The sequence below is a fragment of the Strigops habroptila genome, chromosome 3 (assembly GCF_004027225.2).
Source record: "Strigops habroptila isolate Jane chromosome 3, bStrHab1.2.pri, whole genome shotgun sequence".
NCBI classification, from domain to species: Eukaryota; Metazoa; Chordata; class Aves; order Psittaciformes; family Psittacidae; genus Strigops; species Strigops habroptila.
This window is the reverse complement of record NC_044279.2, coordinates 66,785,356-66,806,350: the sequence shown is the minus strand read 5'-3', so window position 1 is coordinate 66,806,350 and position 20,995 is coordinate 66,785,356. Positions and strand designations below refer to the sequence as shown.

Sequence of the window (20,995 nt, the reverse complement as noted above, 5' to 3'; positions counted from 1 at the left end):
CCCATTGTGTCTCATTCTCAAGGCTTACCCCACTTCAACATTGTGCAGCAGCACTGTTGCCATCTCTGGGCCATCCTGGCTCTCAGTCCGCAGCCCAATGGCCAAGTTTTCTGGATGCAGAAATCCTGCTGGGTCCTGGCTGAAAGGAGCAGTGTGGGAGGATGATGCTGTCTGAGGAAATGCTGCATCTCCACATAGGTGCACAAGCATATGTGCGAGGACTAAATGAGAAGCAAATGAACCAAAAGTATAAGAATTGCTCATATATATAGAAAGCTCAAATACACAGATAGCATAGAAGTGCTCAAATATGTATTATTCCAATAGACCTCTAGAGGCCCCAAGCAGTTTGTTTTCCTGTATTGGCAGGTGAGCAGGGAGGGCTTATGTGTTAATTATTTAAGGAACTACCCTATAGAGAGAATGTACAGGCCAGGAGGTCAAGCTCCACAGGCTCCAGCTACGGCCAGTGTTAATTTCTGAAGCCAGGGAGAGGGAGGTGAGGGCTGTGGGCTAACCTCTGCATCCGCTGTACCAACTTTTTCAAGGCTTGTCAAGCTGCCACGTTTCCTGTTGCTCCTGGAAAGCATCTGCATGTACTGCCCACGTTTGTGACAGACAGTGCCTGGAAACACAGTTGTAACCAGCAAAGGAACTGTATGGAAGTGGCACTTTCTGAGTCAGCAGTTTTCCCTCCTAAGCCAGGTCTGCTGACTTAAGTAATTTGCAAAAACCAACCCAGCCCCAAAGGTGGCATTTACTGCTGTGTTATTTTGTTAATTCTGAAAGCTGGCTCAGCTGAGGAGAGCAACTCCTATAGCGTTTTGTGTGTCTTCTATAGAACAGTTTAATGTAGCCCAACATTGATATCTGTGAAATCAGTACAAGGGTAGGAGGCCAAGGAAAGCAGTTAGTTGTGCCATCCAGAGAATAATTTGTTGTAGAGAACCTTTATTGGTGATAATGATTCCTAGAGCAGAGGAGATCCCATCGTCTCTCCCAGGGCTCTGGCTGAGGCAGGAGTGGCCTTGTTTCCCTGTAAGCAGAGCACCTTTCATGTGGAAATCACAGAAAACAAGTGAAGCCTCTGCCCTGCACCCCACTTTGCAGAGCAGAACATGCACTTAGGAAAACAGTGGAGAGGATCACAGGAGACTATTCCTAACTAAAGTGAGATTTAGGTGATGCTGATATTTGAGGTTGGAAAATACCAGTGGTATTTTATGTCTCTGATTTACAGCTAATAGGGTTTTGACTTTCCATGGAGAGGAAATGCTACGTAAAAGGGTTTGCCTATTGTTTATTTTCCATTTATGTCACTTACTGCTGTTGTAGGAATCAAAAGGGAAGGAAATCCTCTGGAGGAGTGACGTCCGATCTCAGTGGGCTTGTTTCTGGCTGGAGCCAGATTGGTGCCATACTTTTTCAGAAGGGCACATGTGAACCGGGCTGGGGAAGAGGGAAATAGGAGAGTTTGGAAAAGCACATTGGAAAATTAGATTGAAATTGTAAGAGACTGGGTGCTTGCGGGAAGCAGAAATGGAAAAACATTGTGTTCTGCGTTGTTATTTATACTCCACCCTTTCCTGCTTGGATTTCATTATGGACATTATTGTTTCCTCTGTCAACGAGCGAACAGTGTTCTTGGCTGGCCCAAGAATCAATTAACAGGAGTGTTTGCCTAAACTCCCCTAAAAAACCCCCTCCATGTCCAGCGCTGTGTTTGCTACTACCTCCCACAGCACAGAGACTCCAAGCAGCCTCCGACATTGCTATGTGCATTGCAAAATGAAGCTCCCCCCTCCCTGCCCGTGCAAGGAGAATAAATAGGTCAGGGAGTGTGAGCAGCCTGATGCAGAAGAGAGCCCAAGTGAGAACCCAAACTGATTTCTGCCTGTCCTATGTCACCCCCACCTCCAGCAGAAGCACGCTGATGAAAGAAGCTTTATTAGTTTTAATAAAAGGGATCAGCAGGATTAATAATGAGTTCTATCTAAAGGGAGACAGTCCAGAATTAAAATATTTAAACATATGCATCTTACTGTTAAAACCATATCTCATTAGAACTGAAGTACTTGTGCATATGTACTGTACTCTTCACTGTTTGCTCTGTTTCAGTAGAGGCTTGTAGCAGAGCCAGCAACTCATTGCATGTAGCTCTGAGAGAGCAGTAATTTTGAGTGCCTCTCCGTGTCTCTGCCTGTAACACTGGCACTGATGTAATGAAACCTCTCTGTATAAGAATTAATATTCCAGTAATGCCCAGAGGTTGTAAGTGTGTAGTTAATAGCTCCCAAGGCCAACGGAAATTAACACAGCCATAGCAGTCACACATTACTTGCTGCTGCTGCAGTATATCTTTGTGAAAACTAATATAGAAAATCATTCTCTTAAGAATAGCATCAATTAACTGATTTAATTCTGCGATTAGTCACAAAATGTCTTATTCCTGTAGTGATCCCAGTAAGTAATTTGGAAATACCTAATGATTAGGAAGCCAAATACAAGGTTTATTTTTAATTTCAGTAGGCAAACCATGGCTATGTTGTGCTAAACTCTGTAAGGCAGCCGTGGGTGAAGCTTTGGAAGCTCTCACAAGTAGCCATTAGCGACGCTTGATACCACTGGCTGCAGATAAGCAAAAAAGATATCCTATTTGCCACTAGGATTCTTAAGTGCTGTTTTACAGTGAAATCCCCAACAAAGGATTTCTGAGCTCTGTGTGCATTCTCCCCCACTGTGTGTGACCCTGTATCATTATGATTAACTTCCATACCCTCCAAAGTTAAAAAAGAGAGACAGACAAGGCAAAGCAACAACACTTGAGAATATCCTAATCCTTTCTTTTTATTACCTGAGGTAGGAGGGTCAGAGATAATGGGGGGAGAAAAGAGAGCAGCTGACAGAATCTGTTTCTGAGCAAGAAACAGCGCTTTGTCTGCTTTTACATGAACAGATTCATCCATCCTTATTTCCCATTACCGCAGAGAGCCCCTATTTATGTGCTGGAAAGGATTCCCCCATTAAACAGAGTACGCACTTCTCTGGATTCTTGCAGGGGAAATGTTTCCACGTCGTACGTGCCTCTGATTATTTTCTCTCTTTAACCTTGAAACGGCATTTCCTCTAGCTGTGCAAGGTGCACCTTGCTTTCTGTGCTCTTAATTAAGTAAATAAGCATATGCTTGCTCTTTTCCTTCTGTCTTTGTGCCCTCATTATTAATTCCAAATGTTGAGTCCAATCTACATGTGGCAGTGGAGATGGAGGGGATGTGGCTGTGCGGCCACATGTCCTCAGTCATGTGTTAGAATGCCAGAGTGTATGACTTGCCAGCTAAGGACAAGAGTCCCAGCTAAGGTCCAGAGTGCCATTAGCCCTCACCTCCTGGCTATACTCCTCTCAGCGCTAAGCAGCACATACGTGCTGACTTAGTACTCAGAGTATGCTATGCATCCCCTCTAGTGGCTGATGCACATGGAAAAGATACCTTCTTTCTGGTACCTGCAGATGACAGATTTAAATCGAGATTTTTTATAAGGTGCTCCGTAACACTCAAGTTTAAGCAGGGAGTCTGTTATGGATATATTAGAGAAAGTGCTACTTGCTTTCCCCCTAAATATCAGCCTTTTTAGGGTCTTTCAATTTAATAATTCAGATTTTGAAATATGACAGCACCTGGACACAAGGAATGTTCCTGTGTTTTTGCTAGAGGTGCCTGCAGTGACAGCGGCCAGGACAGGTTGAATTCCTGCCACGTGTTTATGTCCATTCAGAGCGCGTGGTGTACCAGTGCATGGGACAAACTCAGGATTGTAACACAAGTGCGCAGGAGGTGACAAGGCGCTCAAAGTCCGAGCAAATGTTTCGGAGAAGGGGACCATGAGAAGAAAGTGGACCCTTGGGGAAGGTGGGGTAACTGGACCTCTAACGCTGTCCTGCTTCTGTTCCTCTTGCAGCTCAGGAGTGAAGACCCTGCCCCACAATGCCAAGGTGCACTACAACTACGCCAATTTTCTCAAAGACCAGGGCCGTAACGTTGAGGCGATCTACCACTACAAAACTGCTCTCAAGTAAGTCCCTTGATGGCCCAGTGGGGCTCTGGCTATGTGGTGCTGTTATCCCTGCAGGGCATGGGGCAAGCTGCCTGTTCCTCACCACTGGTTCCCAGGGGCAGCTCAGCTTTCGGAGGCTGGGAAAGTTCCCTGGCTCAGTGTTTGTGTGTCATTAAATGAGGTAGCCTGGTTTCTCTCCAGCTCCACACGTGTGTGTGTGTGCACACTTCAATATATGAGATAGAAATGTTACCATAGCTACACGTTGAGCAATGAGGTGTCATTTACACAGCTGAATGTATGCTGGTAAGCAGGAGGTAGTTGTCCTAAATGCATTTTCAGGTTCCTGGGCCATTTATCTTAGTAAATTGTTAATGGTGCGTGCCTGGAAAATGCCAGTGCTGTAGCCATCTGAAGTGCAGTAATAATAATAGTACTTACTACTTGTATTGAGGCCTCTGTCCACAGAGCTTTGCATGAACACTAAACTAATTGATCCTGAAAATGTTCCTGTGCAACAACAGTGTAAATACCATTACCGTGGTTCCTGCTGAAGCAGGAGGATGAATTGCCTTGCCCATAGATGCATGGTAAATCTGGGCCCTGAGTTGGTCTGTAATATAGGACATCTCCTGTGGTATAGACCTCTGACCCTCCCAACCACACGTGGATGGGGTCACTCCCCGCAAGCAGCATCACTCCTGCTGGGGCTGTTAGTGCAGATCAGCTGGGGCCTTGGTGGCTCCCTGCTGCCAGGGCAGCACTCGGTGCAGCAAGCAGGTCACCCTGGTTCCCCAAACCTCTCCACTCTGGGCCTGGGGGCTTGGGAGAGAGGACAAGTCAAGTCCCTCAGGGGAATAAGTGCAGGGGAAAAGGCAAGGTGACACGTTGGCAAGGGAAAGCAAACATGGAGGGTGCAGATGACGTCTTTGGGAATAAAAGCATATGTGGGAAGGACAGCCAAGGTGAGTAGCTCAGCTGATGGACAGCAAGGACAGAGCTCAGCTCCATAGGGCATGTCAGGAGGTACAAGTCATGTTCTTTCCTGACACGTGGTGTGGCAGGAAACTCCAGAAATTACATCTATGTTTTGTCTTCTGGCCAGCTGACAGGGTTATAACAAAGGCTCTCCAAGGGCTCCTAACCCGCCCAGGCCAAGCCGGGAGGACAGGAGTTCATTGTCACTGAGGAGGGCCTGAACCTGGGTGAAAACTATTTTTAGCTTTTTTGAGCAGCATCCTGTTCTGTTTTACCATGCTGGGCATTTAGGAAGTCATTTAGAGAAACCTCCATCCTATTTTTTCATGTTTCCAGGAATGGAAAATCCAGCACAATCACCGATAAATTGTGCTGAAGGTTAATTACCTTGGCTGTTGAAAGTGTCCTCCTTGCTTTTTAGTCTGCTTTGTTAAATGTCATCTTCCAGTCATTGGATTTGTTCAAATGCCACACTGAAGATCCCATTACTGTTTTCCATAGAGCAATCAACTCCTCCCTTTACCTGCTGCTTGATACAACGCACTGATGTAGTTGCTGGCATTTTCAGTGTTGTGCGTTTTTGCAGTCCTCCTGTTGTTCCTGTAGCTAGTCTCTGAACTTTCTCCAACTTACCAGAAAAGCCCATTGCAAGTTAAAAAGAAAGGCTAACAAAAATTATTAAGTCCTGCAGTGAACATGCTAGCACAAAGTAGTGTAACAGCTCCTACAAAAATTGCCTCTCGTTGAGTAAATGGGATTTGCTAATGAAAGATTCTGCTCTTTAACTCAGCAGCACCCATTTATTATAATTATAATGCTGCCTTCTGCTCTGCAGTATTTCAGTTATGAAAGAGTCTGCTTTGAGAACTGACTGCAAACATTTCTTCAACTTTATTAGATAGCGTGGTTTGTGCTGATGGTAATGTTTATAGAACATCCAAAGCCTTGTTGGTACTTGGAGCCACATAGAACCAACCATGCTTTTCTGTAGGTGCTTGGTGTCTCAGCGACACCAGGGCTAGTGCTCCACTTACTTCAGTAATTTCAGGATTAGTTGGCACTTTGGAGAAGTGAGACCAACCTTGTGTATTCGCTATCTGACCCTGCAGCGCAGAACAAGAATTGGGAGTCTCCTGCTGGCTCCATCATTGGGAAGCTGCATTACTTGGTCCCTGTCTCTCTGCACTTGTTTTCCATATTTTTACCTCTTTTTCCCACCCCTGTCACAGGGAAATTATTTGCGTAACAAGCAATAAAAAAGTGCAAGTAAAAAGCATTGTGTGTTCTCCAGTTGAGACTTACTTACATTCCATGTCTTTCCCTCAGATATACCCCTTCTGAAATGCCTGGGGTTGTGTGTAGGCCTTGAAGCCTCTGCTAGGTGCTGATGTGATGGCTGCATTGAAGCAGTAGAGAAGATGATAGATGTGGGACAGGCAACATGATGGTGGGTATGGTGGAAGACCCTAGACAGGTATCTCAGCTAAAAACAGATTTCATATCCAAGCTGTTTACCCATCCTCACAAACTTTAGCTGTGCAATCACAGCTCTGATTGTAGAGCAATTACTCTACAATTAGAGAGAAGGAAGTAGTATACCTGTAATATCCTGACCAGATTTTGATGGTTCAGGGTATTTTTGGCCACTGGCCTGACTTGAAAATAGAAGAACACCTGGGAAGATGGATTACCCCCTCACTCCATGAATTTCCTCATCAGGGAGCAGGCAGACCAGCCACTGAAGTGCTAATACAACAAGCTTCCCTGGTTTCCCCCAGGTATCTCTCACTGGGTGTCTGCTCTCTGGGTGAGTTGAGGTGGATCCACCTGGATCGCAGATCACAGAACACACAAGCTACTCAAGAGGCTTTGCAGAAGTAGGGAAGATCAAAATATTGTATCTGCCTAGTGTGCAGTGAGAAGATCAATGAGGGAATTAATAAGGAAATGGAGTCAATAGGGACATGGACTGCCACTGCCCAGGAGATCCTGGGAGGTAGGAAAGAGAGAACACGTGCCTCACACTGGCTCTGTCTGAGGCACATGTGTGACGATTCATCCACCATTCCAGCTCACTTCTAAAGCTTGTGCCAAATTACAGTGTAAGGTATGCTTGATCTCTGGTGAATGAGTTAAACTGTTTGCTAAACAAAAGTGATCCTGTCAGTCTGCACTCAGCTGCTTCAACCGCTTGCAATTACCATTCCACCAACGTAACGATGCGCTTCCACGCGCTGCTGCTCTGCCAGAAGTGTTGGTTGCCATGTAGCTACTCAGCAAAGCAACCCATTGCTCCTGTGAAGTAGGTAGGTGATGTTGTAGCTAGAGCTGTGGGAAAAGATGTTGAAGTGCACACAGGTTATGTGGTGAAATAACAATTGAGACTAAATCCTGGGAAAGTTGGTCCCCGGTGCTTTAATCGCTTGCTCCCATTCCTGCTTTCAAAATCAGGTGGGTCCTCTGCTGGCACACGGTGTATCTCTGTTAACTTCAGGGCAGGTAAATGGTGGAGGAGAACGTGCTTTCTCTGTCAGTGAAACTGCAGGACAAGTTTCCAAGGCAAACTTGGCAATTGATTCCAATAACTACTTGTTGATGCTGTTGCAGGTGGCCTGTCAAAAAACTCATTCCCCAGCCCAGGCGCCAGTGACACAACACCCTGACCTAGCCAGGCTTAGGTAATTAATGCAATCTAATTATGCTGTCCAAGAGTGGGGGAAATGAAACTGAAATGAAATGCAAAAATGGAGAAAAATATTTGAATTGGAGATGTGGGGAATGAAAATGAAAAATTCTGTGTATGTAGGAAAGGCTCCTGCTGTATGTTGGGTTCCTAAAAGGGGAATGATGGAAGCAGAGCTCTTTGGAGATGCAAGATGAGTTACCTGTAAAGCAGACCTGATGAACAGCTGGCATTCTGCAGTTGTTCAGTGGGTTATAAACCTTTCAGCTTACCTTCAGTAAAACAAGAAAAACAAACTGCTGGATTGGACTGCTTCACTGGTTTGCCCGACATACGGTAGTGACCCCAGGAGATACTTGGGGTCTTTTTCTTGCAAAAAGTAAAGGCCAGAAATACTCCATCTGAGGTGTGAGTTGACCATGGCTGCTCTGAAAGCTGGCCTTAATATCCTTGCTGCTGCTTCTGCTGCAGATTTGTGGGTGCTGTGAGGAATTTCAGAGACCCACTGCTCCTGCAAATCAAACAGTCCTGGTCTTATCTGAAGCAAAACTTGTCTTGCCACTCTTGTGTTCATGAGTGTGAATATGAGGTTGTGCAACCTCACACAAATATGAAGAATAACTCTGATGTGCTAATGAAGACATTTTTGCTGTTGTTGATGGCTACCAGCCTTTCGTCCTGCTTCTTCCCAGCCTTGTTTGCTGGCCATTGCTGTTGTTTTATTGCTCCTCAGGAATGCACATGTGCTGACATGCGGAGAGAAAAACAGCAGACCCTTAAAACCCATTTGATGAACATTTGTTATGTCTTTAATAACCCTTTTAACAATGGGGGGAGGGGGAGAAATTCACCTTCCCTACTACAATTGCACTTATTCAAAGTTTGAATTCCCAAAGCAGCTCTGTCTTACCATCTATCTCCATGCTTGTTGTCAGGGCCAGGCTTCCCATGGATAGCAGATGAATGTAAGGAGCAGCAGGTAGGGCTGAAGGAGGTTGCTGGGTTTCTTGCTGGAGGTGGGTGAATAAATGTGCTAATAATAGTTCTGTGCTATTCAAGCTGCATTTCTGTGCCTGGTAAACATCTAAAAGGTCAACATCTAAAACTTCACATTTGCATTTTTACATATAAAAACATATATATTTGTCCTTACTTAAAAAAATGTCAATATTGTGTTTAAGTTAATAGTGGGAGAGAAAGACTTATCTGTGTGCAAAGGCTGATACTGTGACCATCAGATAATATAAATGGTCGAATCATAACTGAATTTTTTCTTCATAACATATTTTTGCTGAATGAAAGTCACAGAAATGGCATTGGGGGACTGAAAAAGGAAAAATGATGGAAAGAAAGAAATACAGACAGTAAGATGGGGGCAGGGGGGTGAAGCAGGGACTCAGGCTGGCCCTGCAAGCATCAGGCACCTCAGGGCAACCTAGCACTGCCCTCTGGGGTGCTGCCCTTTCCCAGGGAGGCATGGGCAAGTGCGTGAACTGCCTCTTATCATCAGCGTAATACCTGATAATATAGAGTTCTGCAGGAAGTATCCACCATATATAAAATACTGTGAATTTATGTACATAAATGCCCTAGTGTGTGTACATGAGAGTGCACACATCTGCAGTGTGCCTGTACGTGTGCATGTGTCCATCAACAGGTTCATAGCCATAAGCTCCCCTTGGACTTTCCCTGCCAAATGCTGCTGACCAAACAGAGCAGGGAAGGAGACCAGCCTGCCTTGCAGAAACCTCCATTCTTCTTTGTGGCATCTTCCAGGGAAGGGGGCCTCTGGCCAGCAGCAGGAATCCTTGGGCTGGCTTTCTTTGCAGCTCAGGGAGCTGCTGTGGTGCTGAGCCTGGAGAGGGAGGAGAGAATGGCCCAGGAGGCAGATGAACCAGTACAAAAACACTTGGTACTGAAACATGTGGTAGGGCTCTTGCAGAGCTTGCAAATGCAGCTTAGGGCATTGCTCACACATGGAAACTGGGAATGCTGGTTTATGGCATCAAGAAGTGTCATGAGATCATGTTTATGTATACTCAGTACTCGAAAGCAGGCTAGATGGAGGAGGAGGAAGGAGGAAACAGTCTGGGTACCATATCTGTGTCCCTCACTGAGGGAATAAAACTGGTTCGTAACATCACTGGAATGGATAGAAAAGGAGCAAGCGAGGCTACTCTTTCTGCTCACTCCACTTTAGAAATAAAGCCCTAATCCTGTAAGGGAGACTCAGGTTTCTTGCTAAGCTTTCCCACACACCTTCCCACTGGGTTTTTATATATCTTAAATCAACAGTATCTGGGGTTGTTTAAATTCAGTTAAATTGCACTCTCCATGCAGTAAAAAAATTGTGTTCATAAGGCCCTTTATGTGTGTGTGTGTGCCTGTGTGTGTGCCTTGAAAATGCCTCTCAGCGTGGACTGCAGGTGGCCTTGGATACCATCTGTGATTTATTTCTGGAAAGAATTAAAATACCAGCACCATTTGTTAGCCTGTTTTTACAGTGAGTCAAAAATGTGCAGTGCTGCTTTGCTGTGACTGCCAGGGCTCTGTTTGCTCCCAAAACAGTGAGTGTCCTTCTGACACTTAATGGTACTTAGGTCAGGCCCTTGGAGCAAGCCCTCTGCTTAGGCACTTGATGAAACATCTTCATAGAGACTTCACAATATGCACTGTATTAGTGGGTGTTACAGACTTGAGGCAGATCACATCCAAGCAGTCGGAAACAGCTTCGTATGTTGTTCTTCTGAATTGCGCTTTGGCAATAGGCTTTTGGGGTAATTGGTGCTCCCGTGTATGTGTATATGGTGGCTGTCCTGAAGCTAGACAGAATTGTTGAGTAATTTAGTAGTAATTGATGGCTGAGAAGGTTGGCTGATAATTTGAATCAGAGACTTAATGGCCTTTACAACACAGTGCATGGGATGACGGCCAAGTTCCTTCAGCCAGTGTAATTTATTTGTTCCCTAGGTAGCTTCTCTAGGTGGCTTTTCAAATGCATCTTCTTGGAGAAGAGCCCCCATTAGCTGTGAGAATGGCTGCTCTGTAAGCTACCTCAGGGATAAAGTGCTAATCTCTGCCTGTTTTGGGGTGTGCTCCACCTCTGCTCAGTTTTTCTGCTTTTTTGTGATAAAATATTAATTCATGAAGGCATAGGCTTTTATTTTCTCAAAACTCAAACTGATGTAAGTGCAACCATGAGCCCTGATGCAGAGGCAGTATGTGTGCAGTGTAACTGCACTGACAGTGGTGGAAGCTGCTACATATAAATGCATATATAACTCACCCCTGGACACTGGTATTTACAGCCAGGGTCCCTTTCTAGACCATGGCTTCTGTCATGGGCTTCTGTCAGATCCTTCTACACTGTCCCTCAGGGACTTGCTGGCTTTTCAAATGCATCTTCTTGGAGAAGAGCCCTCATTAGCTGTGAGAATGACTGCTCTGTAAGCTACCTCAGACACTGCATCATTGCTCTGACTACTTAAATATCAGGGACTGATGCTAAAAATATGGGGAATGGAAACTGCTTCCCTAATGAAGCTGCAAAGCTTTTTTCTTACTGGACATCTGTTTTGATTTTTATGTGGGCTATGCAGAGAGAAACTTATGGCTGTATTACGCAGGTGTTTGAGTCTACTTTTCACTTTTGGCTAACGAGAACCTCAAATCCAAGGGTTAATGGCTTAATCTCACAGTTATTTCTTTTTCCCTAGCCGGCTGTCCTTGTCTTTATGAAAACTTTGATCAAAAAATGACCAGGTAGCACCTATTATCATCGTGCTAAATCATCAGAGACTTCCCTTCACTGTTCTTTACCAAAGGTCAGCAGAAAAATTGGTTCCCAGCATGCGTCTGTCAAGGACAACCTTGAGACTTTCTATGAAGCTTGGCAGGAGTTGTTGAGGCATTCTGCTTATCCCTAGACTTTTGAATGGCCCCTTTGAGCAACTTGGGCAGTGTTGGAATGGGGCTGCTCCGATTTACACCTTAGACTGAGGCAACCCTCAGACATCTTGGAGACAGCAGTGATTACGGGTGGCGGTGTGGGGCTGTACAGCTTCCTCCAGCACCTCTTAACCTTGGGAGATGATAGGTGTGATTTCATCCCATCTGCTTCTATGAGATATAGGTTGTTATTTCATCCCCTCATGTAGTGATTTGCTGGAAGAACTCACCCGAAGGTTCCCTGTTTGCTGCAGTGTCCCTCTAGTTTCTGTGGGCTCTATGGATGTGCCTGCACTGCTCATGCTGTCTGTAAGTCAGGCACATTGTGAATTATTAGTCCTTTGTTTGGCTTGAGTGATTTCTGGGATTTTCCAGGACTCACATGGATTCTGCATAAATTCTTTATGTGAGAGCATAAGCAGACAGCCCAGTTTGATAACCTCATATTGCCTCAGCACTGCAGGGAACATGTGAATTTAACAGGAAAAGTTTTATTTATTTATATTTAGCTGTGACATTGTTTGACTTAAAATCTTTTTTTCTTCTCAGCTGTAACTCTTAAGCTTCTGCCACTGCCCAAGTTTGAAAATCTAATGAAAATTCGTAAAATGTAATATTATTTAATGTGCTACAGGTTTGTTTTTTAAATGGCATGCTTCTGGATGGTTTTTTTTCAAAGAGTTCATCAGGCTTTTGTCAACTTACAGATTAAATCTATTCAGCTTCTCTTCCCACCCCCCATTTCTGTCCCAGAGAGGTTTCCCTCAATATTAAGGTACAACACATCCCTGTGCTCTGCCCATCAGCCTTTGGGAAAAGGCTTGGTGGTAGAGTGCCTGTGGGCTGCTGTTCCTGCCAGCTGGGCGGCCAAGCACGGGGAGAAGCCGTACAGCCAGGACCCGTCTTCCTTACACTGATCCCTGGCTGCGGTTCAGCACTTACTATTTATACTGAACTGGCCTCTGGAGATCCCAGCTGAGATCAAGATCCACTGTGCTGGCCACTGAGTGAAGCTGGAGGTTGTCATCACCACAGAGGACTTGTGCTGTGAGTGAAGAGGCAATAATATGGGGCAGGGAAGTTTTATTGTCACTTTAGTGACAGGGCATGGACATCCTGAGAGACAGAGTTGTCCCAGGCCACGTGGGAAATGTGGCAGAGATGACCACCATCTCTCAGTGTCCGCATTGTAGGTGCTCAGTGCCAAAATGTGGGTGACTTCTGCCCACCAGAAGGTAGTAGACATTTGAGGTAGGCTGGGGTACCCAAGGCTCTGGCAGGGGACCCCCTGCCCTTCAGCAGCAGCAGGGAGAGGACAACCTGGGTGGGTGTCTGAAATAGTTCTAGACACTGGTGATCAGGCACTCCCCCACCGACTTCTTGAGCAGGACCTTTAGCAGAACCTGAGCTGGTCCGTGTAACACCAGTGAGGACTCTAATGGGACCCGCAGAGCTGCTCAGGGATACTCTGAGAGCCCCTGGCACACCATGCTGGGGTGGGATCACTCCCTGTCTTGTTCACAGTGTTGTGTCAGGCCCTGAGCCAGGCCACCTCATTGCTGAGTACTTGGAAATGGGTGTGATGTAATACCCAACCTGTGTACAGCCAGGAGGTTGACTGCTTTGTCACGCTTTCACTGAAGAAGATTATGCCTGAGGCTTCCAGTAGAACCTAAAAGTGTTAGATCTCTCACTTACTTTTTTTTCAACAGGATTTCCAGGTTCGGGATTTGGTTTTTTTCTAAATATAAAAAATCCCAGCCTGCCACAAACCTTCTGCCAAGCTGAAGGGTGTTACCTTTGAGGAAATGTTGATGCAACTACAAAAACTCTTCAAAAGAAAACCAGCTGCTGCTTAATATTGCAGGATCATCTCTCTATATATAAAAGGAATTCAAATGCTGCAAATTGAAGGTCTTTTTGAGAAAGACACAGGATCTGGCTCCATGACCCTACATGTCTCTACATCATGTAGATCAGCTCTTAGAACAAGGTGGCACACTCGAGGCCATGGCCCAAGTTGTTGCTGGTGCAGGATTGTTCCCCATAGGATGACTGGTGTCAGAATTACATCAAGTTTTAACTCAGCATGAGATAGAGCTTTATTGAGAACTGCGTAGATGCATGAACATGAGTGTGAGGTAATATTAAGACTGGAAAATTGGCTTGAAATAGTATACCGGAGTAAATATAAAATGGGCAGTATAAAAATTTGGCACAGACAAAATACTATTCATGTAATGTTCTTACTTTTGTTGGTAAAATGATGCCAATAAAATATTACAGTATATGTTGGAATGGGGCAAAACATGCCCTAAAAACTAGTCACCATGCTGCCAGCAAGTAATTGGGCTTGAATAATTAAGGCCTGACTGCATGCTTTATCTGACTAAAGTCAGCCTCGTGGATGCTGAGCACTGTTGTAGGGTCATGCAGGCATGGGGAGAGCTGAAAGCAGGCAGCAGGGAGGTGTCCTATGCTATGGAGGGCTTAGGAGAGAAGGTCTGTCCCAGGGGCCTTCAGCCTCTCTTTTCCTCTTAGCACAAGAGAGGTAACACAACCTGTTTTGTCACGGCAGCTCAGCAGTGGTAATTAATCACAGCTGCTTCAAAGGTGAAACATTCACTGCGAATGCTAGGTTTTAAACGCATTCTTTAATCAAAAGATGCATTAACAAAAACCAGGCATGCTCGTTCTTCCCAGCTGAATAAGTTGCTGATTTTTCTTTTTAGCAGAAATTAATGCGCATGGAGCCCCTTAGAATATTGTGCAAAATAATGCAGGCAGGTTTTTTCTTTCTGCTGCTGCCATGGTATGGCCATTTGGATAATAATGGCCAGTGTTGCTTACAGCTTTTATAATGGTTTTAAGGATTCATGTTTTAAGTCACTGGGATCAGGCTTATCATCAATGCTTGGAGGGTGGCAAGGGGCTGAGCACTGGGCTGGGGCATCACAGAGTCGCACCCTGGTGTGTGATATCTCATGGCTGTCCCAGCTCTGAGAGGTGACTCTGGGTTGCTTTCAATAACCTCTTTCATCATGCAGTGACAGTGGGGGGCTGTGTGGACCCCTGAAAGCTGGCATTGTAACCTTTTCCATGCCGTTTGTGGTAGGCTTAATTGCACGTTGGTCTGGCCCAATCCCCTGTTGCTTTCTGCCCCTGCACAGCAATGGCTGTGCAAAACCCACATAATGCTCTTAAGAGCAAGTGGGGAGTTGTCACACTAATGGCTTTTGCCCCCTGAATACTTCTGGCACCAGACCAAGGGCTGTTTAAAGGCAGGACTGGGAGGAGAGCTTGCCAGTTGCTTAAGTGGTCTCTCTCAATCTGAATTAAAAGAATTAAAATTCTTGGCGGATTATAGGTTGTAGTCATGACAACAAATTCCCTCCCTTTCTGTTTTTTCTGGAATTGTCTTGTAGTTCAGATATGGTGCCAAACAAAACCCCTCAAATTAAAGAAAAGATGTTACAGGTAATAGCAGCATGAAATTAAAAGGTGAATTAAACAGTCATCAGCATTTTGATGACTGTATGGTTTATTACTGGTATCTTCTTCTGAAACTGGCAATCTGTTGGCTATGCAAGCCAATAAGGCTTTTGTTTGGTGGTATTAGAGGGAATTTTGCTAGCCTAAAAGGAGTGGGGATAATTACTAACAGGACTTCTTGTGCAGTGTATACCTGTAATAGTTAAAGGGAAAGCTGCTTAAATTTATTCTGACAATTGCAGATACAGCACTGGAGGAATCATTTGAATTATTCATTCTGTGACAAGGAAACATCCCACTTGTCTTCTCTTTAGAAATGAAATCCCAGTCTGTTTTAAAATATACTTTTATGGGTTGGTTTCTTTTTTCTAGAGCAATTTTGCCATTTCAAAACTTCTATTATAATTACCTGTGAATGCAGGTTTTTAAAGAAAATTATTCTGATTACTAAAAGAAAGGAGAAACTGATTTTTTCTTTTTTTTACATGAACTGCTTCTTGTAGAATAAGTTTAATGAAATTCAGCTTGCTTTCATAAATAATGCAGCACTTGCATTTGATTAGGTGAAGCCTAGAGGAATTTCTACCTAATCAGATGCATAGCAAGAAGGATATTGCCTGCAGACTGTTACCATTATCAGTGGTGGTGGCAAGAAAAATACAGCTCTGTGTGTGTCCAGATAGAAAGCTTTGTTTCTTGAGAGAAGTTGCAAAACAAGGCATATATGTTCCAACTGATTCCTTGCATCTCAGTGTCCTGACTGTTTGTAAAATAAGGTCCGGCTTCTGAGTATTGTCATTATTGTGGCATGAAGAGACCTCAGGTTAACTGGAGACCTCCTTGTCCTAGTAATGTGTTTCTGACCCTTCCAAAAAATAAACACATGTGGGAAGAGACAATCTTTGCGTCAGAGAGCTTATGGTCAAAATAAGCAGAGTAGACATTGGGAATCGCTGTGGCCAATTCCAAAAGTCTTGAGAAACAGCACAAGCCTCCTGATAACATCAAAATGGAGAAAAATGTTCATGTGTCTCCATTCATTAAAACAATAGATCACATACAGCAAACCAGTTTGCAAATGGTGTATCTGCAACTTTTGCAGAAACGTTTTGAGAGTTCTTAAGTAAATGTTGCTTTAGTTAGTCGCTTGTGGTCAAGTTTTACACAGTTCCGTAGATCCAGCCACAAGACTCTGTTCTACTCTGGTTTTATCCCCAGGAAGTTGTTAGTAACAGCAGTGGGTGTGCATGAACAGAGGGTAGTTTGAATAAGGCCATTAGTGCTTTAGTCAACATCCATACTAATAAATAAAAAAGGGTCTGGTCCCCATTCTCTAGCCCTGAGGCCAGTTGACATAAATTGACCTGCCAGTATTCAGTGTTTGTATCCTTTGAGAAATAGTGGCCAAACCCAACTTGACTTCTGGGACCAAACCCTGGTCTGAGCTCAGCCCAGGACCACTCCTGGAAACTATTTGAGAGTGGTGTGAAAGTGTTAGGAACCATGTTAACAGTACCACAGCATGGATGGTCATGGGCTCCGGCTCTGGCTCTGGTTACTTTACTAGACGTGATGCTCTCTGAGGGCTTGGTTATGGCTCTGCTGAACTCAGTTGAATGGCATCTTGCTCTACCGCCTTAAAGTAATATTCCAAATAAAGCTGTAAAGAACTGAACCCTAATGGCAAATTCCAACACCATTGCCTTATCTCACTGTGCTCAGATTTTTCTCTCAATGTTTGTTCAGGTATGTAAAATTGCAAATGTCAAAAATTCTTCCGGCCAGATGCTAAGCGGGTTTAAGCTGACAATTTTTGCTAGCTGGGATTCTGGTTTTTTGCTTACATTTCTTGGAAAAGGCAATGAGATGTAATGAATAATTGTAAAACACAAGAAATAGAGCCTAGGATACATGGGACATGTGCTTGCATCCTGTGATTTGCTGTCAAGAGGTTTTAGCGCTGAGCACAGAAGTGTATTTATGGAGCTGCTGGTCAGAACTGTGCAATTTTAAAGGTGAAATCAGTTCTCTTTTTTAATCTTGAGTTTTCATTCCTTTCCAAACTGGTGCACAGAAATCTTCTGGGCCTAAAATGTCATGGGAGCACCAGAGGCCAAAAGCAGAATTAATTTCTGAGTTTGAGAGCAAAATCATCAGGTTTAGGGCTGTAAAATGTTAATCTGTCTCTTTCCCAAGAATTATCTGAAATATTTTTGCCCACTTATAACTGAAGCAGTTTCATGTCAGATATTAGAGCTGGTTTTATGTGTGAGTACTGACAGAAGTAGTGCAAAACTTTTATTATAGCCAACTGAAAAAAACCAGCCTCAAAAATATAACAACCAGACCTTCTTTTGGTCCAAAACAATGCCAAAATCCCATGGAAAAAAAATAGGAAACAGGGCTGAGCCCTTGGTCATTTGCCCTAAGGTAGATAAGACATTCTTCACTCAACATCCAAGTCAAGGTATCACATATTGTTGCTTCCCAAGTGCTGAAGAGCAAGCAAGCTTGGTCCTTCCTATTGCTCTCCTGCTGCTGCTGCAGAAAGCATTTCTCCCAGCTTGCTTCAGCTGGGGAGGCTTAGCCTTGATGACCAGTGGGTTTTAGAGCCAAGGCCAAGATCCAACACTATATCCCCATCACCATCTTGTCCTTTGCTGATGCTTGTCCTTTGCTGATGCTTGTCCTTTGCTGATGCTTATCCTTTGCTGATGCTTCTCCAAGCACAGTCAGCCTCTCACATCCCAAAATGCATCAGGCTCAGTGTGCAGCTTCAGTAATGGAAAGCTATACTATTCGTATGCCAAATGCAGTCTCACCATGAATTTCCTAGTCTCTGCTCCTCTGCAACAAAATCGATTGCGGAACTCTTCAAAATTTACTTGAGCAGCAAATACAGGTAGTATGGGTGAGTGGAGACACTGGACAATGCACCTGAGGGCCTGCAGCAGAAGTGGTTACCTCTGAGAGACAGGATGCTTATCTGTACAGGAAGGAGGTTGATAAAGCCTGCAGTCATTAGTTACTATGAGTGGTGGTCACTTACATATATCGTCTGCCATTATGATAGGTTTAATAAGTAATCCTGGTCTGCTGGGCTTATTATTGGATAAAAAAAAGGACTTTGACCTCTTCTCTCGCTTAGTTGTAGGAAACATCCTGGGTCTGTTACTGGTGCATGTCCATTTTTTCCTGGAGTTCCCTCATGTGTTCCCAGCTTCACCCCCAAGTAAGACTGTGCCAAAATCACTTATGTGCTGTGGAGCAAAAATGTGACTGATACAAATGTTGCAGCAGTGTATAAAATACTAAATTATTCATGGTACTTAAGCACAGAAAATCCCATGGCTGAACTGACATAATGAAAAACTCCAGGCAAAAAAACCCACCATGGAAAGTCTTAGATTAAAACCAGTTGTAAACTTTAGATTCAGACTATATTACGGGGTCTTAATCCCTTCTTCCTTTAAATGCCCCTCATCATGCTGTACCCTGAACTATTATAGCCAACTACTTTTAATGTCATTATCCACATCACTTTCCCATGAACAGAGACCTAAGGCAAAGAAATGGCAGATGTCTTGTCCACATTTAAAACAGAAAATCTGCAGTGGCAGGAGGATTTGTGACTGTGTCTTCTCAAACCAAAGCATTGCCCATCAACCTGCTTCCTTCCTATCATGAATGATCATCTGGAGTTCAGTGGGCAAGCACCTGTGCACCATTTCATACCAGAGCATTGGACCTTCTCACACAGTTGGTCTTCCTGCTTGCCTGGGACTTGTGTGGGCTACTCCCATAGATTTATTTCTTTATTATAATGAATCTCAGTTTTCACCCATCTATGACACAAAGGGTCCTGGGCGCTAAATCTTACCCTGGATTACTTTCCCCTCTGGAGTTTTCTGGTGGAAGACCTCCAAACCAAAATATTAATGTAGGAGCACAACTTTAAGAGTCTAGGCAGCTGAATGGACCTTGATGTGCTGGTTAATTCATGGAGAACTTCAACAGAGATGCACTTGGGCCAACATGTAGTGTTGCAATTGAAACAGATTGATGTAAAGATCAACAGATCAGTTAAAAGAACCAAACCAAGTAGTAAAAAAATATAACTAGAAGCTTAGTGAATTCATACTGTTAAGCAGTCTATTTCCAGTTTTTTGTATCATTTTGCTTGGTCCTGAAAACATTGCTTAACGGCTGATTTCAAGTTTCCTTTTGCACATTATTATTACTTCTATTGTGGAAAACTGGTTAAAAAAAAACCCAAACAACAAAGCAGATCAATTAGAACTGTTTTGTTGGTTTCTGTATATTTCAAAACATATTTCCATTGAAAACGTATTTTTGACAAAACAGTTCTAGCTTGTTTGAAAAACATTTTGCATAAAAACATTCAAGCTGATTTAATCATTTTGCCTTTTGCTTGGAGGGTAAAAGAGACTTTCAGAAGTGTTCACTGTTCCCTTTTGCTCTGGAAGCATACAGGAACTGTAGAAGAAGATCTGATTTACAATCTCTTTGGGAGTTGAAAAGGTTCCTCAGGGTCCCATCAGGACCTGCAGCAAATGAAGGGAAAACAGTGTTTCCTAGCTGACATCCTTCCCTTTACCAAGTGCTGAAAAGCAATGTTGGCAGCATTAGTGACCTCAGCTTTATTTGTCAATTAATGAGCATCATAACTGGTATTTTATTTTTCCTAGGCTGTACCCTCGTCACGCAAGTGCTCTCAACAACTTGGGGACATTGACCAAAGATGTGGTGGAGGCAAAGGAGTACTATAGACGGGCCCTTCAGTTAAACCCTCAGCACAATCGAGCTCTCTTCAATCTCGGCAACCTGCTCAAGTAAGTTGAACACAGAACAGGCACCAAGGAAATTCACATTCTCTTATACACATCACCAAACTATTTTTTTCTGCCAACTGGTGAAGGATTTGCATTATTTCTTAGTGCCAACCAAGAGTGCCAGCATAAAGGTGAGGCTTAGTTTGGATGTCCTTATGCTGTGTGCCACATCACTTCAGGTGGTGTTTACAGTTGTGTTGCACTTGGAGGGAATTCGCTTGTTCCAAATCAGGCACCAAAATGAGGTGCCTAAACTCAGCTGGTCACCTGAGATTAGTGGAGAGACTGAAACTCAGATCTATACAAGAAGCTTTTCCAGTATGATAAGGAAGAAGTTCTTTACTGTGAGGGTAGTGAGGCAGTGGCACAGGTGGCCCAAAGAAGTGGTAAATGCTCCATCCCTGGCAGTGTTCAAGACCAGGTTGGACAGAGCCTTGGGTGACATGGTCTAGAGTGAGGCATCCCTGCCCATGGCAGGGGAGTTGGAACTAGATGATCTTAAGGTCCTTTCCAACCCAAACCATTCTATGATTTTATGATTCTATGAAAAGATCTGCTAGGGGTGCATTAAAAAAAGGTAAAATATCTCTATTCCTGCATTACTGTGTTTTACGAGCAAAAAACACCTTGTTTTTGTGAGGATAGCATGCTATCTGCTGATAGAACTACATGAACTATAGTAGTAAAAATACATTTTTGCTCATACAAACTGCACCTGTTTTGCTGGTAATAGGTCTCTGGTAAATCCTTTAGAGCAGGTTGTGCTTTATTGTTGGTCTGGTTTTAAAGTGGCACTGTCTCATCAAAACATATTTGATCTTTCTGGTTCTGAAATCTTTGAATGTGAGTTTATATAAAGGGTATTATGTGGATTGCTGAAGTTCTGCCTGATCTGTTCAGTAGTGGAGAAGTTGTCAGAATAATACTACAAATAAACGTGATGGTCTGAGGTTAGAATATGGCAGATGAGTAATTCTTAAGTAGAAAG

The 20,995-nt window shown here is 43.8% G+C and overlaps 1 protein-coding gene across 2 annotated transcripts in view; it reads left to right on the top strand.

The window, feature by feature from the left end:
- TMTC1 (transmembrane O-mannosyltransferase targeting cadherins 1) overlaps positions 1–20,995 on the top strand; it is a 146,400-nt gene that overhangs the window by 101,904 nt on the left and 23,501 nt on the right. For both annotated transcript variants that reach the window (XM_030478263.1, XM_030478262.1), the window contains exons 11-12: positions 3,958–4,071; positions 19,864–20,007. In XM_030478263.1, coding sequence (XP_030334123.1) covers positions 3,958–4,071; positions 19,864–20,007 — 258 coding nt within the window. The remainder of the gene's footprint in view (positions 1–3,957; positions 4,072–19,863; positions 20,008–20,995) is intronic.